This window comes from Condylura cristata, unplaced genomic scaffold (genome assembly GCF_000260355.1).
Source record: "Condylura cristata isolate star-nosed mole 26May11 unplaced genomic scaffold, ConCri1.0 scaffold00006, whole genome shotgun sequence".
NCBI classification, from domain to species: domain Eukaryota; kingdom Metazoa; phylum Chordata; class Mammalia; order Eulipotyphla; family Talpidae; genus Condylura; species Condylura cristata.
The window spans coordinates 9,807,247-9,833,993 of record NW_004567107.1 but is presented as its reverse complement, the minus strand read 5'-3'; the positions used below and the strand labels follow the sequence as shown (position 1 = coordinate 9,833,993).

Genomic DNA, 26,747 nt, shown 5'->3' with positions numbered 1-26,747 from the left:
TTCCTCCATCACACATGGGAAAATTTAGGCCCAAAGTTAGGATTAGATACTAGAATGATCTCTTTTGGTTCTCAACTAGAACTTCTAATCAGATTATAGGTCCCTACTGGAAAAGGCCTTTGATGACTACTGGAAGCAATGAGAATACAGGAAGCAAAGAATAAAAGAAATGATAGGACTTTTAAATTATTAACAGAAAATAAAAATAGATGAAGAGGAAATGTGACAACAATGACTTTGTCTTGGTCCTCATTGACTTTGGAGTATCAGGAGAGCAGCAGGAATGGAAGGAAATTTCTTTAGGCAAGTACCTATCAAAATCTATTTCCAGAAAATTCCACTGGTGGGTTTGAAGGGTTTTACAAAGGTAAAGGCAGCTGAAATTTTCATTGCTAAGTTTAGTAATTAAATTTATAACCTTAGGTGAAGCTTTACCTTCCTTGATGCAATTTCCCTCGAGGCCTCGAACATAACCTTCTAGGCAGTTCTCACACCAAAACCCAGTGGTGTTATGGAGACAGCTGATGCACTCGCCACTCTCAGGTTTACAGACTTCTGGAGTTTTAATGGGGTCCACGTGGCCATGACATTGGCACTTTACACAGATGCTGTCAGAATTGTAATAGCCATTTTCACATTTATTGCAGTTCTGGCCTGTGTAACCATCTTTACACTGGACACATTTAGGCTCTGATTCTCCCAATTCTAAAAGAGAGAGAATGGCACAATAAATTAGTATATTCTCGAGCTACAATAAAAAAAAGCAAAAGAACTACTAGTACGTTCAAGAAGGTTATTAAATTCTCCCTATTATCTCCTCTCAATCTTAAGAGACATGGAATCAAACTTATAATCTATGCCTTATTTACTAATTGTTCAGTTTATGTTGAGAATGATGAACCTTTGAGATAATCTATTTTTGGAGTGAGTGAAAGATATATGTTGATGCAAGAAATCTGACTAGTATGCTGGAAAGGTACTCATTTTTCAAATCCTGTCCTCATGATGAAAAGTTAAAATATGTCTTGAGCAAAAAATTTCTTCCATCCCTCCCATCTTAGTTGGATCTTAACTTACTATTTACACTCCAAATTACTAGTGTGATCTCAACTAAGTTACTAAACTCTCAGCCTCAGTTTTCCATATTTAAAGTAAAGGAACTAAGATAAAAGATGATGGTGAATGAATTAAAAAACCATGCAAACAATGGAGAAAAAGTACTCAACAAAAAGGTGTATTTCTTGTTCTTAAAAAAAACGCATCACTTACAATGATTCCATATTTTATAGCATTGGGTTTCAACACACTATAGCAACAAAAATTAATGTGAAAAATGACCAGTGAAAATAGACTGAGGATTAAAATTGAGAGTTGTGAAAATCTTCATGTCTATCATGTACAAAGCATGGACCTCAAGATGTGACATTCAAAGACCCCACCTCATGTCTTACATGTCTCTTATACATTTATTCTGATATTCTTAGATAGCTATTTTAGCAGCTACAGACCTCTAATCATATTGAATTTTCTAGCTGAAATATTCTTCATTTGTTTGACCAACTTCTCAATTATAGCCTTCATTACAAGACTCAGTTTGTGCCACCTTCTCTCCAAAGTCTTTGTTGCTATCCCCCAATTCCAAATAGCATAACTCTCCCCTCATTGTGTATTCACTGTGATTAGATCCATAATACTGTGTTGCATGTATCCATGTGTGGTCTCTCCATTAGAAACAGAGAGCTCTGAGAACATCACACTAAGTCAGCTGGGCATTTCCCATCCTCAGCCTGCAGTGCTAGTTCAGTACAGTCTCTGGAACTGGTTGGGACCCTGTTCAGTCTTTGACTTTAGTGTCCCCTTCATCTCTAAATGGATATATTACTGGGTGTCTGATCTTCCCTCTTCATGGCTCAGTTCAGTTACCACCTTATCCATTAAGACTTCCTAGGCAGGGCCCTCCCTGGTGCCGCAATGGGTTAGGATGCAGCACTGCAAACTGGCGGCAGCTGCTTCAGTGCAAGTTTAATCCTCGGCCCTGGAAGTGGTCCACATGGCACGGCAGACCTCTCCTGACCCGTCCACTGTTCCCCTCAGCAGTGTACTCCCTCGATCTTCCTGTTCTGCTCCCCACTCTGTCTCTGGTGAAGCTTCTCACCGCCCCTGTACCTCTGGCTTGTACCCCAGTTTGTGTGAATAAATAAATCTTTTTAAAAAAGATTTCCTTGGCCTCCCAGTAGGACTGTGTCATTGCTCCAAACTCCATTCACTCTATCCTGAGTTAGGGGTATCTTCCTTTTTACAACGTAAGTTACTTTTTACAACATGGTTATTTCTCTTTTAATTCAAAGCACCTAGTATAGAGCTTAGCATCTAGTAAATGGTTAGTGTGTTTATAAGATGTGTCTAAATGTCTGTTTAAAACTAACTGAAACAAAACAATGAACTACTACTTGTGAGAACAGCTGTCCTCTAAAGACAAAAAACAAGTGTTAGAGAGGAGGTGGAGAAAAGAGACTGTGACTAGACTATATAAAGAACACTTCCAACTCAATGATAAAAACAAAAATAATCCAACTCAAAAGTGGGCAGAGGATCTGAAATGACTTTTTTTTAAAAGAATATATGTAAATGGCCATATAAGTAGGAATCAGGGGACTGCAAATTAAAACCACAATGTCATACTACTTCACAGCCATGAGGATGGTTATTATATTAAAACAATAGTATTAAAATAATAATGAGAATTTGGAACCATTACACAACATTGGTGAGAGAAAAATGACTTACTTTGGAAACAGTCTAACAATTCTTCAAAGTCTAAACCAGAGTCACTATAGGACCTAGCAATTCTACTCCTAAATATATACCCAAGACTAATGAAAACCTATGTCCACACAAACACACGAGCACAGATGTTCATAGCAGCTTATTCATAACGAACAAAAGGTAGAAACAACCCAAATGTTCATCAATAGATGGATAAACAAGATTTGGGATATCCATAAAAGTAGAAAGTTATTTGACAGTTGAAAGGAATAAAATATCTGTATGTGTTACAACATGGATGAGCCTTAAAAAATATGCTCAGGAAGAGAAGCCAGGCATCTACAAAAGGTCACATATTATATGACTTCATTTATATAAATGTTCAGAATAGGTAAGTCCATAGAAAGGGAAAAGTAGGTTAGTGGTCACCTGTGATTAGAGGAAAAGGGAGTGAGTGCTAATTGGCTCTGACTGCTTGCTGCAGGGTTAGTGAGTCTGTTTTTGATAGAGGGAGTAAAATGATGTTCTAAACTTGATTGTGATGATGTTTGCACAACATTAAGAATATACTAAATTGCATATTTTAAATTGAATTTGAACTTGAATGATATATTTGAAATAGGTAAATTGTATGCCATTTTAATAACTCAATACAGTTTATAGCTTTGTATCTTTAACATTAGCCTCACAAAAGGAAGGAAAGAAGGAACCTAAAACAGAACCACTCAACTATGCATCTTCCAAATTCCGACAGAAACTATGTGAGATAATAAATGCTTTAGTGTTTCAAACCACTAAATTTTAGGGTAATTGGTTATGCAGTAATAGATCACTAATACACCAGGAAGAAATAAGAGTTAGCTGTATTTGTAAGGTTGCTGTCTAGATACCGTTAGTCACAATTGTTAAGTACCTAGAAAGGACAATTTAAAAATAGTTAATTAGTGACTTATTAGTGATGTAACCTCCAAATAGGTGAGCAATTTAAGTTCAAATCAAAAGTTTCCCATTTCCTTAGTCTTGAAGTGTTTTTATGAATTCATTCATTATGTTGCTTTTTCGATAGTTTAAGTCTCATGTCACATATGCATTTGGATTTTATGGCAAATTCCTAAAAGAAAAAACTTTTTTGTTTGTTTTTATAACGTCCTTATACCTATAAGAACCAGAACTTTGATTATGAACACAATTTCTACCTATTGGTATCCCTCCACTGATGTTTCACTCTCAGAGACCTAGGGCAAGTCCTTACTTATGATGCAGCTGCCTGTAGATGTCACTGCAGAGCAAGGGCAGCGAAGACATTCTTTCTTACTATCAGGACTCTGGTAAAATCCTTCTTTGCATTCTTCACAATGATCTCCTTTGCTGTTTTCTTTGCAATTTATACAAGAACCTAAAAGAAGCAATTTTTTTTTTAAGTTAGAGATTTTTACTTAGAAAAAAAATCATGCCAGTAATCAAAAGCCCTTAAGTGTTAGCCAGAAAAAAAATGCCCCAGCAGTGACTGGACAGAATTCATTTTTTACCACACCTTCTTTCCTCCCTGGCCATGTCAGTGAGTTCTGTGTTCCTTACTGGGCTATAAACTCTTGAGGGAAAGACAGTACATGAGCAGAGTCATAAGAAGCGCTGGTTGTTTAACTGGCTACACACTGAAAGCAGGCCAACATTTGTAAAGAAAAAAAAAACCTCAAAATTAAACATCTGTTTAAACAAGGATACACTATTTTCACAGTTGGGATACTACAGTTAAATAAATGAAGTGGACCCACATCTAAAAGATGCTAACAAAAGCAAATTGCAGAATGATACATACAGAAGGAATACTTATTTGTAAAACCTTGCAAAACACATCAAACAATACTCAGCAAATGGATACATAATATAAACAGATTCAAACACTAAATACATCTGCAGTAAACTTTAAATGTGAGTTGAGAAGGTATAGGCGAGGGGGGAGAGAGTGGGGCTATGGAATAAAATGGTTTGACATTTGCAGCAAGATATGAAAATATTATTAACATTAACATCAATAATGTTAGGTCTCAATTCTTATGTATTTACAACAGAATTTCCTCAAAGTTTATAAGCTTATTATGAAAGATACCTCTAAAAGTTATCCAAACATTTAAATTAAATCAAACTTGCATATATCACCACTTTTAGTCCTACAATTTTTAAAGGCCTAACAGTATTAGTGATGCTTTTCACTTAAAGAAGGTAGGATATCCTCATCCAGTGACACTTTACTAACACTTTTTTTCCAGATCTTATATTTTGATCTCTTGATAGCTATATAGCTATGTGACAATAAAAAAGCTGAAAAATACATACTAGGATTTTGACTCCAAAAGTAATTTTTAAATAATCAAAAATCTTCAAGTGTTCTGCAAGCTGGAAAAGTTAAACCTATATAATGTGTAAAATCTATCCAGTCACTCTCTCCTCATTAAAAATGTCAATGTAAATAAATTTTAAGAAAATAGTTCTAAGTTCTAAACTTTAATGTAAAACAGTCCTCAAAACAATTAATAGCACTATAACAGAATATGGATGTCTGAGACAAGATGTATTCCAATGATATTCCATTTGCACATGATTGATGTGCAAGAAAACATGTTGTTGCTCTTATTAAAAAATGGCAAATATAGGGCTCTCCCTGGTGGCTCAACAGGTTAAAGCACCATATTATGAAGCTCTCCAAAGCCACTGTAGCACAAGTTCGATCCCCGGCCAGGAAGCTGACCCACTTGGTGTGGCAGACCTCTTCTGACCCGCCTGCTGCTCCCCTCAGCAGTGTACTTCATCAATCTGCCTGCTCTGCTCCCCACTGTCTCTGGTGAATTCTCTCACCCTCCGCACCTCTGGCCTGTGCCTCTGTTCTGTATGCATAAGTAAATAAATCTTTAAAAAATAAATAAATAAAAGGCAAATGTAAATATTTCACTCCTGTAATATTTCTGGGATTTCAAAATTATTGATAATTATTTGTGAGCTTTTTACTATTCTAGATAAAACCCTAAACCTTTATGATTATCAAGATATAATTTCACCCTCTTAAAGCATTCATATTAGATAACTTTTCCTGAAGAATTTCAATTTTCCTTTGTTTTATACCATATGCTGCCATGAGAAGAAAAAAATAACTCTACATGGTAAGTATGTTATCTCAAAAATAAAGATGAAAACAAATACAGTTGATAAGACTCATCAACTTATAAAAATTCACCACTATATACTGCTTTAAAACAACATGCACCTGGAGCACAGGTATACAGGAATAAAATTATTTAAGACCAAATTTAAACCCACCACACCTTCTTTCCTCCCTTGCCATGTCAGTGAGTTCTGTGTTCCTTACTGGGCTATAAACTCTTTAGTTTGGAAAGACAGTACCTGAGCAGAGTCATAAGAAGCGCTACACACTGAAAGCAGGCAAGTGTGAAATCCTAAACTAGGGGGTTGAAGGAGCAGTCAGCTCAGCCAAGTCACTTCTGAAGTCAAGTACTCACTGTGGGACACTGAGTATATGTAGGCACATGAAAGTCTTCAAAAGAGTGTGAACATGAAGTTCTAGTTGAAAAATAATAGCCCCTCTCTATTTTAAGGGGGAAATGCATCTATTAGTAAAGAAAATCTAGAAAAATACAGAAAAAAAAATAATTACCCTAAGAAATCTGTCATTAAGATTTCAAATACTTCTAGAAATCTTTCCTTATATAGAGAAGTTTGGGTTTCAGTTCTTAAATAGTCTAAGCATACGGTACATGTAATTTTCTACCCTGTTGCTTTATTCTTTCCTGCTATTATGTATAATTCTTTTAAACATTTTAATGACAACACAATAATAGTTGTCATTTATTGATTGCTTATAATCAGGCATTGTTTAAGGGTTTTATAATACAATGCATTGAATCTTCACAGCCACTCATTCAGCACCTACTGTTGTTACCCAAGATTTCTAGGTGAGAAAACAGGCTAAGAGAAAATGCAAGGTAACGTCAAGATTTCATTGTTGTCACTCCCTGTTAGAAATAGGGCTGTTTACTTTCTTACGATTATAACTACTTAATGAAGAGTTTTGAACAAAAGCTTTTTCTGAACCAGGAATTATTTCCTCATAGTAGAGTCTTGGAAACAGAATTACTAGGTCAAAACATATTTTTAAGACTTCAGAAACACACTGTCAAATTGTTTCCCAAAACATTTTCCCCAATATATTTGATCCAAATGGGTTGTTTTAAAAGTCTACTTCAGGGCCTCCCTGGTGGCCTAGGGTTTATGTTCCAGTGCTAACACTGCTACAGCCTAAGTTTGATCCCCGGCCAGGGAGCTGACCCACATGGCACAGCAGAGCTGACCCATATGGCACAGCAGACCTCTCCTGTCTCACCCACTGCTCCCTTAGCAGTGTAGAGTTCAGTAAATCTGCCTGTTCTGCTCCCGACTAGGTCTCTGGTGAATCCTCTCACCTTCCCCATTACCTCTGGCCTACACCCCAGTTCTTCTATGCTAAAAATAAAGAAATCACATAATTTATAAAAAGAAATATTAAAAAACATCTACTTCAACCTAAAACATAAAGCACAGTAAGGACTAAGGTAGATAAAAGCTGTGAAATCAGGACTATGAAAACACAGTAAGTGGCCACCAGAGGGCAACCGTATCACAGCACTGTTTTAAAACATGTTTGAGACAAAAGACTAATTTCATATGAAGCTTGCAGGTTTTTTGTAGTTTTAAATCAAGTATTTTCACACCATGTTGGATTCCACTTTTATTATAGTTCCAGGAGAACCTTTCATTTCCCTTATTACTAGCTTCTTTTAGAAAGTATAACCATGAAAAGCCTTTCTTTTGCCTTAAATTATCTCCAGAGCAAAGATAGGCTGGGATATACAGGACATTATAAAAAACCTACCTCAACTGCTGCAAGGAAAATTAGAAGTGAGAACCAACACTGTAGACAGTTTTTCTGGCACTGTAAAAGACCTATGGAACAATTTAAATTAACTGAGTGATGAAGCATTTCTGTCAGTAAGTAGGATTGAAATTCATCTTTCCTTTGTACGTTTTTTCCGTTCCTTCATTCACTTACTGAACAAACAGTAATTATTATGTGTCTAGCCCCATTCTAGAGATTGTGGACAACAGTGAACAAAATTGATATTGCTCTTACCCTCATGGAATTTACAATGTTGTGAGTAAGCTGTATATGACTCATATTCATAAATATGCGTAATTACAAACTGCAATAAGGACTATGAAGAAACCACCAGTGTGTGTGAGAACACATACTTGGGAATCAATTATCCTAAAGTATCAGCAACTACATAAAAAATGAAGTAAGCTTTAATTAAAGGCCTGAAGGAAGAATGATTTAATCAGGCAAAGGGGCAAGGGGCGAGGGTAGAGGTGTATCAGAAAGACCATACAGGCAGAGGAAAAGTCATGCATGAGAACTGTAAGACAAGGGAACAGAGCTCATTTTAGGACCAGAACCCAGTAAACAAAAAGGAGAGCACAAGACAGAACTGGCAAGTAAGGACCAGATCACATCAGAGAAAAGACACACAATTTTTTCTAAATCAGTTTGTTTCACCAAAGGATTAGAATGAATAATAACTTTCAGCATAGCTTTTTCCAGCATAATTTCAATTCCAAGTATTCTGCTACTCTACTCTCATTAAGACAAAACAAAACCAATTTGTATTTGTCAGACTAGTGGGTCCTGAATTTTTTTTGGCAGGGAGGGAGGGTTCCCCAAGAAACTATTCTCTTACATTAGGAAAACTGAAGATAAGAAAAGCTAACTAACTTTAGTTTTGTTTTTTTTTTTAAAGATTTATTTGTGCATACAGAACTGGGGTACAGACCAGAGGCTCAGGGGTGGCGAGAGGATTCACCAGAGACAGAGTGGGGAGCAGAACAGGCAGATCTACGAAGTACACTGCTGAGGGGAGCAGCGGGCAGGTCAGGAGAGGTCTGCCGCGCCATGTGGTCACCTCTGGGGCAGGCGAGAATCAAACTCATGCGGAAGTGGCTTTAGATTCTCAGTGCTGTGCTTTAACCCGCTGCACCACCAGGGAGGGCCTGTCTTTAGTTTTTAATAGTTTATCTAGAAGTAGTTTTCTCTGTGTTTCTACTACCTGAAGTCTTTATCTTTATGGAACTGTGAATTGATACTTTTCATCAATTTGGAAAAATGCTTGGTCATTAACTTTTCAATAATGCTTTGGCAGTATTTCTCTTTTCTTTGGGGTCACCGGCTGCATTTATGTTAGAGCTTTTGGTGGTTGGACCCCCATATCTTACCTGTTGTGTTCTTTCCATTGCAGGTATTTCTCTGTGCTTCCATTTGGATGTTTCCCCCCCCCCTCTAAATTTACTTTCTCATTTTCTCACACTGTTTATTTTTGTACAGTAACTGGTCTCTCCCCTCAGGAGTAGACCCCACAGTTCTCCCACCACCGCATCACCCATGAACTACCACCACAGTGCCTTGTGCTCTCCCTTCCCCTATTTTGATGCTCCTTCTCCCCTCCCCTGCTGTCTGCCTCAGATCTACGGTCAGCTTGCAAATGTCATCTTTTTCTCCACCTTTTGTTTGGTTTCTCTATATTGCACATATAAGTGAGATCCTCCCAATATTTACCTTTTTCCTTCTGACGTGTTTCACTCAACATACTCCCTCCCAGCTCTAACCATTTGCGATCACCGAGTAGTAATCCATTGTGCACACATACTACATCTTGATCTACATTTGGACAGTGTTGCACTTATTTCAAATCTACTAACCTTATCTGTAGTGTGTACACTTTGCTATTATATTCATGCCGTTAATTTTTTTAAAGATTTATTTATTTATTCATATAAAACTGGGGTACAGGTCAGAGATGCAGAGGGTGAGAGGATTCACCAGAGACAAAGCGGGGAGCAGAACGGCAGATCAACAAAATACACTGCTGAGGGGAGCAGCGGGCGGGTCAGGAGAGGTCTGCCGCGCCCTGTGGATCTCCTCCGGGACAGCCGGGAATCGAACTCATGCAGAAGTGGCTTGAGCTTCTCAGTGCTGTGCTTTAACCCACTGTGCCACCAGGGAGGGCCATGCCATGAATTTTAAAGTAGTTATCTATGTAATTCTTCAGTTCATCAGATGTTATAGTCTTCAGTTCTTGAGTGTCCTTCTGATATTTTTATTATTTCAGTTCTCTTGAAATGTCTCTTTTCACATCTTTTGTCTGATTTTTCCAAGTATTAATTTTAGTTCTTTTGAAGGCATTGTATGCTAACTCTAATTTCTGGATCATCTGTGGGCTTGCTTCCATTGTTTATTTTTTCTCTGTATTATTGGTCATATTGTTCTATCTCAAAATTGCCTAGTATTTTTGATTGTATAGCCACATATGGTATATAAAACAACACATATCACTCCCCACTTAATCTGCAATAAAATCACCTAAATCCAATTAGAAATTGAAATGATTTGAGGATGGACTATAATTTCAGCACAAGGCAGTTTACCTAATGTTCATCAGTATTTCTTTATTTGGCCCTCAGAGCAGGCAGGCCTCAGCTCTAAAAGAATTGGACAGATTCACATTGTCTTTTGTGGTCTTAGGAGCCCTTCAGAATCTGGCAATGTCTTGAGACAAAAATAGCTATATGTTATTGTAGGTCCTCTCTTTCTATAAAGATTTTGTCTTTTAACAAGAATGAGAGGTTTCTTTTAAACTTTTTTATAAGCTTTTTTTTTTATAAGCTTTCTACCTCCTGTACCTCCTGATAATGTCCTTGTATTTAGGCTTTCCCAGTTTCTAATGCATTGTACAAACCACAAACTATTGCTATAGCTCTTCTTGTATACTTTTCTCAAGAAGAATCCATTTGCTTAAGCCAAGCCTGCTCTCTAGTCTCTTAAAGACTAAATCAGACTCAGCACAGGAAATAAAACAACAGGTAAATCAGCTACCCTGCTGGAATTTCAGCTTATATAGTTCTTTTTTGCTTCCATAGCTCACCAGCCAATATGACTTTTTGAAATGTATATTTTTTCAAGTTGCTTGTGACAGGAGTTTGCTCTGACCTATTACATCAAACCCAGAAGAGAAAGATCTTTATGAACTATTTGGGGGGGGGGGGAAATCAACCCGTAGATAAAGCACCTCAAAATGAGAAAAATTAATTAATTGCATATAAAGATAAGGAAAGTGTGTACCTGTGAGGGCATCACAACTGGCAGATCGATTATTGCACTGGCAGGGCAGGCACCCACTCTTACTAAAGTTGTAATATCCATCTTGGCAACGATCACACGTAGAGCCAATGACACCCATTTTGCACTGGCATTTCCCAGAACTGCAAGTCAAAGCAAAAACAATGAACAAAAGAAAATCAGGCTGAAATTTTTGTTGACTAATACCCATTATAAATTATCCTAACAGATTGATAGAAATATTTTCAACCAAATTCTAGTTACTACAAGTATTAAGTAAGTTTTATTTTTATTTGGAAGTTGAACAGCTTCACAACTACAGAAATTCAATTAATATGGTACTAATGCTAATCATTTGTGACACTTTAATCCTCTGCACTGGGTAGTTCAAAATAAATTGTGAAGGATCCATGGGGAATATGATTCCCCTGTGCTCAGAAATCTTTGTTTACTAAATGCTGGGGCAGAGAACTGGTACCACTGTTACATCTTATTCCATGATCATTTCACAGTCGATCAGTACCCATCCTGCCTAGCAAGGAGAAGAGAAGAAACACCCTTTAACTTTCACCCAAGCTAGGCTCTGATTCAAGAATATGAAGACCAAGATTTTTTTTTTTTTTAAGATTTATTTATTTATTCATACAGAACTGGGGTACAGGCCAGAGGCTCAGGGGCGGTGAGAGGCTTCACCAGAGACAGAGTGGGGAACAGAACAGGCAGACCGATGAAGTACACTGCTGAGGGGAGCAGCGGGCGGGTCAGGAGAGGTCTGGCTCGCCATGTGGTCTCCTCCGGGGCAGGAGGCAGGCGGGGATCGAACTCATGCGGAAGTGGCTTCAGATTCTCAGTGCTGTGCTTTAACCCGCTGCGCCACCAGGGAGGGCCTGAAGACCAAGATTTTAATAAGTGTATCTACTAATATTCATTTAGATGTTGGAAATTTTAACATAGCTTTTTACTTGAGGGTTAGGTTGTATTAATGCATCATATTTCTGGCAATTAAACTGGAATTTATAATTAAGTGAATATCACTATCATGGAGACTTCTATTGCTTTCTGGAGATACTTTTTTGGGTATAACTACAAATCTAAAATAAGAAGAATATTTTATTTAGTGTCCTACCTCTTCCTATTAACTTGTTCTCTTAGATGTCTAGTGCATAATTGATATCCTCTATGTTCAATCAATGAAACTTAAAACCTTTGTGATATATTTTCAACTCCTCTCTCTATCCCATAACTCTTATAGTCTTATAGTCTTTCACTCATATTCAGTATATCATCAATTTCTGTCAAATTTTCTTTCAAAATTCTTAGTATTGTTATCTATAATTCCACTTAGAATAGCTTTTCTCCTTTCACCTCTCAAAAATTCTCTTGCTTTCAGGCTGATCTTTTCCCATGAAACGTCTAACTGGCATACAGAGACTAATTCCTTATTTTGCATTCCCTATACCATACATTATAATCTTACAGTCTATTCTGTATTCTTTTCATATATGTAAGTCTTAATTCTCTAAGTACATTATTAAAGACTGAGAAAGAGGCCACACTATATAGTTTTATTGTTTTCAAGACCAAGCACAAGCCTGGGGATATGGTATTAAAGCAAACTATTTTCATTTCACAAATCTTATTTGGTATGTTCCCTGAGTCTGAGGACTGTATCTTAGTCATTTTGATATCCTATCTGGGCTGGAGGCACTTAATACATGGTTGATAAATAAATGCTCGAGACACATGAATAGAATTTTAGAGTTACACATGAACAGAATTTTAGAGTTAAGTATTGAGAGGAAAAAAGAAACTTAAATGGCTAGTGAGTAGGCTTCTCAGAACAACTAAAGTTCTGTACTTGCCTGCCTCCAATAGTGTGACCTTTCTTTACACACTCAATCTGGATCTCAGATTTTTAAACTGCATCTGAATAGATTTTGGCACTGCTCATACTATGGAAGACGATTCAAGGTAGATTTGTTTTTCAATATAATTTTAAAAGTGATTCAGCTTCAAATAATGAGCCCCTATGGGATTGTTAATTTTAGTTCAGGAACCCAAGATAAAATTGTTAACACTTAGTGCTTTCGTATATCAGTTAGACTCTTACTATTTCCCATATTCCTATTTTTGTAATAAAAACAGAAGTTCTGAACTTCAGAGTAAATAGCACTTTTGGTTGAGCTTTATAAAATAGCAGTAAAACAAGTTTCAACCATGTATATTCTACTTCTAACATAACCTAAGGGCTATTGTTTTTGTTTTGAGATGTGACTTTCATGAGCATCATCTGGGCTAAATAATGAGGCTTTGCCCTCTCTCCCTAAAAATGAGCAACTAGAATTGATGTTTACTTCTCTCTTTCTTTTACTATAGTTCTTTGCAATATCCAAGCCATAGGGGGAGAAAAAGGAGTAGAAAAAGTGACAAAGAGTTCTACATGGAATATTTTTAGTACTTTACTCAAACAGAAGGGAAAGAAAGGCAGTCTTAGGCAAATAATGCATACTTAACATATCCTAAAGCTTTGTATCCAGAGAAGTAACCTAAAAAAGCCCATATTCCTATCTTAAAACTATCAAATATACTGGGTTATATAATTTTTTGACAAACAACTTTACAGAAAATATAAAATGAAGGTACTATACAGCATTATCATGATGATGATAATGAGCTTATGTCATTAATAAGCTATGTCAATAAATATATATGCCTTCTAATCCTCAAAATAACTCTATTAAGTGGAGTTCATAATGCTTACTATAATATTAAGGTAATTCAAAAAGGTGAATTGCCCACACGTAGTGAGAAATGTTTATTTCAAAAAGGCCAGACTTTCCCCCATTATATGCTACTCCTCCCTGAGCTTGACTCCACATTTGTACAAGAAATTTGCCTGCCAAATAATTTGATAGTGACTTGGATATCAAGCTTCATGCTGTAGATTCCAAGTACTACAATTAACCATTTATTTAGGTTCTGACCCCGAGATATTTCTGCCTTGCCCAGAATAAGCCCGGGTCTTTTTACTCACTGCCAGCTTAACAAAAGAAGAGTTCTTATTGCCTAAAGAAAAACTACACCCTATTAAAGTCCAAGATTCTTTCTTACAGATACAAGCCCTAATATTTGGTTACTTTGTTAAAGTTTTAATTAAAATGTGTACTGATTTTAGTACAGAAAATGAGCATTGCTTTTCAAAATGCAACTGAAATTTACATAGCAATATGAAGCATATTTCTTAAGAAATTTTTCAAAAAAGAAAACATAAGGAAAAGAAACACACATACATATCAGTCTTATAGAAGAACAGCCCAAAATTCTGAAAGGTCTATCAAAGTATACTTGTATTTATCAAACAGGAAGTTTAGGAATAGCCTATGACTCAACAAGAAACTAATCGGTCAATTTAAATCTTGTTATACTGCCAGAAAATTACAAAGAAAGAATGGCTAACAAACTAATCAACTGCCAAGATTTTTAAGATGTCAGTGAAAATGCTAGCTCCTCATTTATATTCTTCAATATACAGAAGAATAAAAAGCTACTTTTAGCAAATGATATTTGCTCAACCCACTGCCTATAAGAAAAATGTATTATCTTGATATACCTTATTCCTATCTCATAACACTAATAACTAGTGTTCTCAAGGTAACTGCTACTCTTGTTAGTGGCCTTCATCTCAAAAGACCAATTTAAACAGACATCTTTCTCAACAGAAAGTATCTTTCTTACTTGATGATTTTAAAAAGTCCACGAATGGCTTTATGAATTCTGATAAAGCAGTTGACTAGTTTAGATACCATACTTCACTTTCCCTGGATAAATTTTAAAGCAACAGAAAAGGAAGTACTTTATTCCCTCTTTTTAAAAAATACTGTATGGTGTAGTAGAGTTTGGTTGTGAGGCAGCATTTAGTAGTGTGTTTCCATCATGTTACTTATGGCCCATGGCCAATTCCTGCCTGTATCAGAATTAAATCACTCAGCAACTATAAAGCTGTCCCTGTGTGACTTCTTTTATAGAATAAGCCTTTACAACACCCCCTTTCATAGTCTCTCTCTGTTAAAGACTGCCGAATGCTTTTTGAACCAAAGGTCAATGATATAAATGCATTGAAATAAAGAAAGAAAAGGGGGGGAAAGGGTCTGTTAACAGACCACTTATGTTTATCCATATGTCTGCTTCATATCTGGAGCATAAGGGTATAGAATTGAATTTTGAATAGAAGCCAGGGAAATCTATACTACTGAAGTCAACTAACAAAAGAATTCAAGAAGGAATTTATTCATCTTGTGTCACTTTTAATAGACATGAGTTAGTTGCTAGTAAAGTACTAATATAGTTTGGAGAGGGAGAAGTACAACGTCACTTATAAAGGAGACATACATATTATACAACTAAGTTGCACTAAGTGTAACGAAGCATGCACTATACATTTCTCAAACTATCCCGAAGAGAAATCTCAGATTTTCTTATGGTGTCAGTGCCCAGAGTGTGAACAATGAGTACTAAATTTGTGCAATTTAATAAAATTATTTCTTAAAATGAAAAAAATAATTTCTATTTCTGACATGAAGTTATTTACCTTTTCAAGAGAAAATTCAAATGTATATCATCTCAAGATATGGTATGTATTTATGTTTTACAAATACTTACTAAAGTGTCTTTTTAACTAGTCTGCTCTGTTTAAGATAAGTAGGTAGGCATATTCAGAATTTCCATTATTTTATAATCACCTTGATTAGGGCGGGAAGGGTGGGACACAGGAAGGGAGGTATCAGGGTCTCTGGAAAATTCATAGCCCGAGGAGAGAGATAGAGATTGGGTCATATTCTGACTCTGTTTAGTAACCAGCTGGGACCAAATACTTACTCGTTCTTAGATTCAGTATTCCCGGTTGTAAAATGAAGACATATATACCACACTTTGCAGAGTTACCTTGGGAATTAAAAGTTGGATATGTAGGATATTTGGCACAGTGGCCATTGCATAATGAACATCCAAAAATGAAAGAACTATGAAGCTGACAATGACCTTAGATCTGAAATGCTTCAGAGAATTGTAAGGAGAGTGGGTTAGAATCTCTAGTGCAAAGAGAGGCAAGACTTAGTCATTTACTTTTAAAATTATGTCAACAAACCTAGAAAGGTGGTGAGAATTTATGGGGTAATCACTAATCTTGAGCAAAAATGTGTCTAAGAAAAGAGGATACATTACAAACACATAGTCAAAATGGTTTTGGAAAGCAAATTTAAAAACAAAGAAGGGAAAGGATCTGAAAAATGCTAACTAGGAGGCATCAAGGGTAGCAAGACATTGATGTGCTTTTTTACCAAATAGCTAATAGATTTAATTTTTTCCTAAGTTATCAAATAATTGTCTTGGCACATTTTGTATCAGTAGAAATATTTATCTTTTTTCTTCCTAAGATTTACAGCATATAAATTATGTATATACGGTATCTTTTTAATACCATCAATTTTTAATCAAAAATTCACAGAATGACTTAAAAAGATATCATTATAAAATTATTTGGAAATAACTTGGTTACTAATAACAATTAATAATAGTGTGTGGTTATTCAGAAACCCTGCTTTACATGTTGGCAGTGTGTCATGGAAAAAATGAGGAACAGAAAAAACCAGACAGTTCCAATAAGCTATGATGGAGGAGGGTGAGTGTCTAAGGGGCAAGTGTAGGGTGATCACACACATCTGAAGAGGGGTGAGCCCGTATCTCTGAGTCATATACAGTATTGTACACCAGTATTACTGCAATTAAACAATAATATGAAAAATAATTAAATGTATTGATTTTCTCCTTAAATAGTGAAAATCAAAGGAATAACTTGAATAAATAAAATCAATTTAATTTAGGAAGAGACTGTAAGTACTAGTTAGAAGAGTCTGAAATTTACAGTAAATTGCTGATGTATAAGCACTCTCAAACTATTAAAAGTAATATTAAAAGGTAGCTAGAAAAGGTTTTTCTAATTAGAAAAAATGTTTATATGGGAAGATAAAAAAACAAAGGTCATTAACAATTATTAATTTTGTGTTCGGGTCATAGTTTTGTAAAGGTAATGGAAAAAACAGTCTCACTTTGTTGTGAAAGAACATTTCTGCATTCATGGAAAAGATCATTATGCAGTGAGCAAAGTAACTTTCTGCAGGAAAAAGATAGCTTTATTGTTGAAAACATTGGGTTATAAACATTCCTTGTACTTTTGAGGGTAGATAGTCCTCAAAATATGAAATCATATTCAGACAGAAATACTTAATGTTCAATAAAGGTATTGTCCAAGTACAAAAATGTTTTCTCGTAACTGATCTTACCAATAAAATTTGAAAATTTATTTGAAAAGTCAGAAGTAAAATTTTTTCTATAGGATTCAGGTGAGTTTTTTTAAGATTTAATTTTATTTTATGCATACAGAACTGAGGTACAGGCCAGAGGTGCAGGGGCAGTGCAGTGAGAGGACTCACCAGAGACAGGGTGGGGAACAGAACGGACCAACTGCCAAAGTACACTGCTGAGGGGAGCAGCGGGCGGGTCAGCAGAGGTCTGCCGGCCATGTGGGTCACCTCCAGGGGCTGGATTTCCAACTCACACTGAAGCAGCTGTAGCTAGCTTGCAGTGCTGCACTTTAGCCTGTTGCACCACCAGGGAGAGCCCAGAAGTAAAATTTAATAACAAAAAATAAAAAAGACCCTATTTCCAGGACCTGTTTCCACGGCCATAACTTGGAAAGGCCTAATTTAATTCACCTAGAAAAAGATTATTTCTTACTTCTTTCACTTTTAGTTTAAATGGAAGAAATACAGTAATAAGAATTCTCAAACCTACACAATTATGCCTGTATTTGATTGAGATCTCTTCATTTTAAAAGTAATTTTGTAAGAGAAAAAGCACAAGGTCCTACAATCATTTTGAAAAGATGTTTCTCAAATATGCTAACATTTGTATTCTTTTGTAACCATTGTAAAAGGTTTACTGAAAAGGTAGTTATTAAAACTTCATTTGTATGCACACAGTGTTTCATAAATTAATTTGTAACGCCTAAAATTTAGAACTCATTTTCTCACAGAAATGACAGCATAAGTGGTGGCCTAGTTTCCAGATGAACAAACAGAACCTGTTTGACTCAAGATGCTCATATTAACAGAACTGAATCCTCTGTATCCAAGTCCTAAGCCTGCGTTCTGAACAATGTAGAGGGTGGTGTGGTCAGGAAGAAATACTGACTATTTACTGAGTTCCTACTATGGGTTAGAAATAAGATGCATAGTTCAATATATATATATATATATATGCATTACTTAGCATAGTATTTACAGTAATGCTATATATTTGACAATTTTTCATTTTCTAATTACTAATTATTGGGTCAATTAAGTAAGTCAGAATGTGAGAATACTTATCCTTGCTTCAAGAGTGTGAAGGTTAGCTAAAATTGCCTTCCACCTACTATCCTTTTGTGGAAGTACTCCCAACCAATCTCCAATTGGTATAAAATGATTCTGTTTTCAAGGTCACACAGGCAAAGTCAATTAGAATTAGAACCTAGATCTTCTCCCTACTAAAGAAATGTTTTTTCCTCTCTCTGTTACAGATTGTGCCTCTATGTACTTAATGAAAGCAAGCCAGAAAAATTAATGATACACATCTTTTTAGGCCTTGAACACAGAAGAAATTTTATTGAAGTAATACTAGTTTTTAACATTACATGGGTTTTACGTGTACATCATTATAGTCAGCATATATATATACGCTGTTATGTTCATGACTCCAGTTCCATCCTTTGTCTTAAAGCTCTTTATGTTAATCCTGCCTGTCTGAACTGCTAATTCAAGTATCTGCTCTGATGAGTAGGACTTTAAAATATTTAATTGCCAAAGAAGAGACATGGCTTATGAATGAACTGTCTCAAAAAATTCTAAGATTTGGGGGCTTCACCGGTGGCACAGGGGTTAAAGCACAGCACTATGAAGCTGTCAGCAGCCACTGTGGCACTCCTGGCCACGGAGCTGTCCCACATGGTGCAGATGACCTCCTGTCTCGCCTGCTGCTCGCCTCAGCAGTGTATTTCAGTAGATCGATCTGTTCTGCTCCCCACTCTGTCTCTGGTGAATTCTCTCACTTCCCACAATGCTGGCTGACAGACCAATTCTTGTTTGCATAAATAAATGAAATAAATCTTTACAAAAAATTCCAAGACTTGAAAATTCTATTTTCCTACAGGTATCGAATATTATTTGCAAATGCCCCTGTCCAGACAGTTTCCTGCAAAGCTCTCCTCTCTCCAATAGTTATTTTTATATAACCTTGCAAAGTTCTTTCAACTTTCTTTTTTTAATTATAAAAATATATCTTTCATACAGAAGCAGATAACTTTAAAGGCAATAAAATGTAAAGAATAGTAAATATTTTGATATCCATTAGCAAGACATTTGGAATAGCTTTCATGGCTGAAATCAATTACATTCCTTTCTCTTGCTCCAGAAGCAACTTAGTTTTATGTTAAGCTTTCTTTAGTCCTTTAAGAATTTTACCATCTCAATATGCATTATTAATAATTCATCATATAATTTTGCTGTCCTTAAACTTTATATTAATAAAAATCATTATGTGTTTTTTGATTTACTTTGTTTTGCTCAACATAATATTGTGTTTTAAAGAGTCATTAAATATATGTGAATAGCTGTGGCCTTTCATTTTTTCATTGCTGTATTATTATACTTAATTGCACAAATAGTCAGTCATGAGTTATTTAATGAGGCTTAGTCAACCATGGAGTGCATATAGGGTGGTCGTCTCAACAGGCTATACTATAAAGTCTCAGCAGGTATCTAATAGGTCATACCACCTAGGTTTGTGTAATTACACTCTATGATGTTCACACAGTGATAAAATTGCGTAATGACACATTTCTCAGGGTATCCTCTTCATTCAGTGATGAATGACTGTATAACTTTATTCATTTGTCTAGATATTGGAGTTATTTTAATGTGTCATTAATAATAATGATTCTGCAGACCTTCTTCTACATGTCTGTAATACACATTAGAATTATTTTCCCTAGGGTATCTATCTACCCTAGTACAGAAGCTAGTAAATTATAGAGTTGTTTACTTAGCAACTTTACTTAGCAATGCCTGTTTCCAAAGTCAGAGTAACATTTTACACTTCCATTAGCAATGGAATAATGGCCTCATTGCTCAATATAGTGACCCACTCTTGATATCATAAGCTTTTAAATGGTTGCCAGTCTGGGAGTTTGAAATGGTATCATATTGTGGTTTTAAATTGCAATATCTTGATTCTTAATGAGATGGAACATATATTTTCACCTTTATTGGTCATTTGAATTTCCTCTTCTAGGAAGAGTTTGCAAGTAATATTAACATCAATTTGTAGGCATTCTTTATATATTCCTGGACAAGCAATCCTTTGTTAAAATTTGTGGCTTGTCTTTCTATCTTTGTATAAATTTTATTGTTTAACAAAGTAATTAAGATGTGAACTCTGAGAGCCTTCCTGGTGGTATAGGAGTTAAGTCTCAGTGCTATCACCGTAACGGCCTAAGTTTAGTTCTCAGCCAGGGAACTAAGCCACATATGGTGTTATGCCACATATATCTTACCTGCTACTCCCCTCAGCAGTGTATTTCAGTAGATTCACCTGTTCTGCTCACCAATGAGGATCTGGTGATCCTCTCACCCCCTGCACCTCTGGCTTATACCCTAGTTCTTCTATGTACAAATCAATCTTTTAAGAAAAATATGAGTTCTGGAGCTAGACTTCCTCAATTCAAAAATTCCAACTTGTGCCCTCCCTGGTGGTTCAAGAGGTTAAAGCACAGCACTATGAAGCTATCACAGCCACTGTGTTTGATCCCCAGCAATGAAGTGACTCACATGGCATGGCAGACTTCTCCTGACCTGCCTGCTACTCCCCTCAGCAGTGTATTTCAGTACATCTGTCTGTTCTGCTCCTCACTCTGTCTCTGGTGAGTCCTCTCACCTCCTGCACCACTGGCCTGTACCACAGTTCTTGTATATATAAGTAAATAAATCTAAAAAAATCCTAGCTTTATCACTTATCAGTCATGTGGCCTTCATTAAATTACTTCAACTCTTTATGCCTCCGTGTTCTCACATGTAAAATAAAAAAAAATAGGTTTGTTGTAAACACTAACTTAATATGTGTTAAACATGTAGAGCAATGACTCCCATTAAAAAACTATGGAAACAGGCCCTCCCTGGTGGTGCAGCGAGTTAAAGCACAGCACTGAGAATCTAAAGCTGCTTCCGCATGAGTTCGATTCCTGCCCGCCCGGGAGGTGACCACATGGCGTGGCAGACCTCTCCTGACCCGCCCGCTGCTCCCCTCAGCAGTGTACTTCGTCGATCTGCCTGTTCTGTTCCCCACTCTGTCTCTGGTGAAGCCTCTCACCGCCCCTGAGCCTCTGGCCTGTACCCCAGTTCTGTATGCACAAATAAATAAATCTTTAAAAAAAAAAACAAACTATGGAAACATTATTAGTATATTAATTAAAATATTTTCCCACCTACGGTTATTAAGATGCTTTCCTAAAACATTTGATTGCTTTAATCCACCCAAACTTTATTCTTGAATATGAGGTAAGAGAGAAAGATCCAATCTATAATTAATCAGGACTTCCTCTTTCATATTTCAAATGTCTTTAAACACATGAGACATTTCTGGACTTTCCTTTTACTTCCATTTATTTAGCACTTTGTCCCTAAACCAACAGCATATTGTCTCAATTACTGTAGCTTTATTTACCACCCCCAACTTTTTCATATAAAAAAACCTCAAGAATATTTCAAAAGAACAGTATTCCGGTGTATATATTTGCTTTACCTACTGCTTCCCTAATCCCTGCTCCAAACTTACATCACTTCTGCCACACTCACCTCAGTTAGCTCAGTGCTAGGCACGTTCCTGCAGCAGGGACATTGCACTTATTCCCGCTGTTAGCAACATGCTTCCCCTAGGTAATCCCAGCGGCATGCTCTCTTCTGTCTGTCTTTACTCAAAAGCATAATCTGAACAAGGGCTTTCAATTATTACTTCTCATCTATAATCTGGTATATAATCATCCTTACTCCTTGTTGTTAGAATAAATGAGAAAATGTACAGATGAATACTGTTAATTATAAATGACTTTACAGACATCAGTGGTTAAAAGTCTGTGGACACCTACTGAATTTACAAACACAGGAGCAAGCTTGAAAATTTCAAATTGTTGAAATACATGAAATAAATCATACCAGAGAGGTCGTTTAATATATAAAGAACCATAGTAATGGAATTAATAATTTTTAAACTTGTCCTATATTCTTTGACTGTCAAGTAATCATGGCTGAGGACAAGCTCTCTCTAAAAATACTCTAAGGTATTTTTTTGTAGAAATCAAATCCAAGGAGAAAGAAGAATAGTCCTGTATTTCTCTCTACCCTCTACAAAAAGTATTTCTGGTTATTAAAAAATATAATGAGAATAAAGAACCACACTGATTTTGGTTTTTTTTTTTTTTTTTTTTTTTTTTAAGGGAAATGGCAGAAGACAAAGCCTTCCCTGTGAAAACAAGCATCCTGCTACTTTTGCCTTAGCTGGTAACATAACTTTTAGAAGCTCTTCTTTTTGGATTTTAGAGAAAAAAAAGGTGTTCAAAAAAACAAAAATTGCTATGGATTTGATTGTGTATTCTAATATGGCAGCTCTTTCAGCCTTCAGTGTAAGATTATTTACTTACCTGGATTCCTCTTTGAGACCTCAGTTAATAATTATTACGAGAACCTTAATAGTAGGAGAGTAATGTTCTCCATATTCCCTTGACTGATTGCACCAGATAATAATTCTATTAACTTTTTATTTTGAAATAATATTAGATTTAAAGAAAAATTATGAAGCTAGTACAAAGTCTTCTTAGATACCATTCACCTCATTTCTCCCAATCGTAATTTCTTATATAGCCATGGTATATTAATCGAAACTTAAAGTTAATATTACTATAATACTGCTAACTTGGCTATGGATTTTAGCAGCCTCCCCAATTTTTACAGTAATGTCCTTTTTTTTTGTTTCCAGAATCCAATCCAGAATATCACCTCACATTTACTCATCAAGTTTCTATAGCTTCCTCCATCTGACAACTTCTCAGTCTTTCCTTGTCATTCACAGCTTTGATGTCTTAAAGAGGAAAAGGTCAGGTATTTTAGAACATGCTCTTCATTCTGAGTTTGATATCATGATTAGACTGAAGTTAAGCATGGGTGGGGGAAGGTAATGTGCCCTTCCATTGTATAGTACTGGGAGGTACATGACTGTGGTCATAGGTCTGATAACAATGTTACCTAGATTACTCCAATCATAATTTTTCATGCCAAAAATCTATTGTAAGGTAGCTAAGCCTAGGACAGCTACAAGGCTTATTTGGAAAACAAGCAGAGAGTTAGCCACTCAGTTAACTCTCACTGGGACCTACTGAAGGCAGAGTCAGGCAGGTGTGATTGTTTGGCCACTTACTAGTTGTCTGGGAACAAATTACTTAAGTCTTAGTTTCTTCATCAGTAAAGAAAGAATAATACCACTTCAACCAGTTGCTATTTGAGTCTGAAAATGTGCACTACTATAAAGTACTTACCCTGGCACAGAGAAGATGTTCAATGTTAACACCATTCATTCTCAGGTTGGACTGTGGTAACACAAATGTTAGCAGTTGCCAAGTTGTGTGGTATTTTTATCTCAGAAGGAAGTCAAACCACAGTTCAGTTTATAAGATTTTTAAACTTTTCAAGTGCAGTAAAATATACTATCAGAGAGATGTTTAATGAGAGTTTAAATATGTGGTTTCTTTCTTCTTTAACAAGACAAGTCTGCAATTGCTTTGCCATTTGGGCAGGGATAGAAAATAACCTCCTCTTTGGGACAAGAATCAGTTAAGCTAGGTTTCCCTTAGTTATAGAAGCATAATGAGCAGACACGACTGTCTTGGAAAAGGGTTTAAGAAGACCTTTTATTTTGGGGAGAGAGAAAGATGTAGGGTTCGTTAAGTAAAAGAGCCTATAAAATGTCCTCACCCAGTTTTCTTGGCAAGAGCTCATTCACTGGGCTGTGACTGCACATGCAACTGAAGGCAATGACTTAGGATCTGTAACTTTGGGGCCCCAACCTGGGGCATTAAAAGAATCTGAGGTGGGCCCTCCCTAGTGGTACAGTGGGTTAAAGCATAGCACTGAGAAGCTAAAGCCACTTCAGTATGAGTTTGATCCCCGCCCCAGAGGTGACCCACATGGTGCGGCAGACCTCTCCTGACCCACCTGCTGTTCACCTCAGCAATGGACTTTGTCAGTCGACCTGTTCTGCTCCCCACTCTGTCTCTGGTGAAGTCTCTCACCACCCCTGCACCTCTTTCCTGTATCCCAGTTCTGGATGCATAAATAAATGAATCTTAAAAAAAAAAAAAAAGAACCTGAAGGTTCATCCTCCTTCAAAGAATCTTCTTGCCTCTTTTAGGCTCTGACCAGTAAAAACATCATCAAAGTAGTGAGTGAGCATCATTGATCAGGTTGTTCAGGAGTAAGAATCACCCCAGCAACCCTAGGTAGGAGCGAGAAAGAGTATCAGAGGACTGGTCAGAATCACATTCCCCTGTCACTTAGCATCAGAGCAGGAATTTATTCTAGAATGAATGGAAAATTAGTACTTAATTGTTAGAGAATGCTTCAAAAGGAGGGCACTGGATTTATGCCATTGAGGCATAACAGCATCCAAGTAATTAATGGGAAAATGAGAGGTATGCCTATATGTCAGCCCTGTTTGTAGAAAAGCCTATGAATTATATAAGCTTTAGACTTCCCCATGTCTGTTTTAATTGCTAACCCCACAGGCCTCTCTGTAAAGATTACTAGTTTTAGAAAGTCTTAAGAGGTAAAGGGCCCTTGGGTTTATTTTCAGCAACACAGAAAGAACATGGTAATGGGGATACTGTTTGACACTCAGCAGCAAGGCTTATAGGAGAATAAAAAGTCCCATGGGGTAAAGTGGGTGGCAACAATTACTGAAGCATAGGGAAGCAGATTCGATTCCTGCTTCCTGCCACAAAGGAAGAATGGAAAGCACAGGAGAGGGTATAGGCCTGAGAAGGAACCCTGGGACTGAGCAATTCTGTAATTCAATTTAGAAATACAAATTACCTGTAGATTTACATGTATATATTAAAGCAAAAATAAAGAATGTAGAAAAATATGCACAGAAACACTATCATGGGGGTGTCTCACCATCCTCACTAGATTGCATTCTCTTAAACAGTCTCTCCATTTTCACTATTATTAGCTAATTATGGCCCTCACTAGTTGCCAGTCTTCCTCTTATCTCCCCCCCCTCCACATACACTGGCCCATTCTATTACTGCTAGCACGCGGATCTTTCTTCTCCTTAAAAATTGCTTCCTGAATAAAATCCCACTAATGCATCTGACTGTTAAGCCTTCACTGACCTGACCCTAGCAGAACTTGCCAGATCTTCTCTTCTGCTCCCACACCTCTTCCACCTTACAACCAGTGTAAGCACATCCCTGAGATGTTAATCTTACTGCTTCCTGTTCTGTAACATTCTTTCCCACCTTTCCATTTCTACATGTCTAAATCTTTTCCTTCAAAATTGATTTCAAAAGCTACCTCCTCAATGAACTCATCTCTGACTTTTCCAGCTGTAAGTGTGACATCACAAGTTCATAATACACTTCACATTTTGTCTTTATATTTTATAATGTGGGTCAATTTTACTTTGCATTATAATTATTGATATATTATGTATTTTTTAGTGTGCTTAGTAGACCAGGAGCTCCTTTGAAATGAGATCCATTGTCTTATTTATTTCCCACAAAACCTGTTAAAGTATCCTCAATATAATTTGGGGTTTTTTAAACAAATTATAGTCTGTTTTTAAACAAATTGTAGTCTGTTACCAAAGACTACATTTATATGAACCTGATTATTTGTACCATTATATGTATAAGTATATACATATTTGGAGGAGACTCTCAGAGAAAGCAAAGTAATTGAAACAAGTAGAGGAGTCTGGCACATGGTTTGGGAAAGTAACATGTTGGATCAAGAGTAACTATCAATTCACTGTGACTGTGACATTTTATGTTGATGTTCACAATAACTAATGTTCACCAATAACTAGAGGGGGGAGTGTTTTTTCATTCATTTGGCTGCAGCTAACATCTGGTTAATAATCAAAAAGACCAAGCCTTGTATTGAAATCCTAACTTAAACTGTAACTTAAATTCTCAGGTTAGAAATGCAAATAGATCTTTCCAAACCATAACAGACTTGCATTACCACACTAAAATCTCAAAGCACCAGTGCCTTTTTCTAAACAAGCCCATCTGGTCATCGTTTATTAACATTTAAATTTTAGTCTAATATGTTTTACCATGAACTCATAATCATGAACTTGGTGTAATATGCTTAAAACATCTTCTAAGGCATAAGCACTTAAAAGCCCTTTGGGCACTACACATTTATTGAAACAAATGACCCATCACAGAATAAAGGCTGGGATCAGTTATCTGACTTTGACCAGGATGCCTACCTTTTCAAATTCTACTTTCAAGGCAGATTGATGTGTATTCCCCAAAATAATTTAAACTAGAGATTAGCATAACTGCAAGAATAATAATTGGGCAAATCATAAGCTATTTGAAAATAAATTTATAGTT

The 26,747-nt window shown here is 36.3% G+C and overlaps 1 protein-coding gene across 1 annotated transcript in view; it reads right to left on the bottom strand.

Annotated features, from left to right (window-relative positions):
- Positions 1-26,747, bottom strand: part of MEGF9 (multiple EGF-like-domains 9) — a 78,221-nt gene that overhangs the window by 6,258 nt on the left and 45,216 nt on the right. Inside the window, exons 3-5 of the mRNA XM_004677393.2 lie at positions 10,988-11,127; positions 4,019-4,162; positions 436-705 (exon numbers count right to left, since the gene is read on the bottom strand). Coding sequence (XP_004677450.1) covers positions 436-705; positions 4,019-4,162; positions 10,988-11,127 — 554 coding nt within the window. The remainder of the gene's footprint in view (positions 1-435; positions 706-4,018; positions 4,163-10,987; positions 11,128-26,747) is intronic.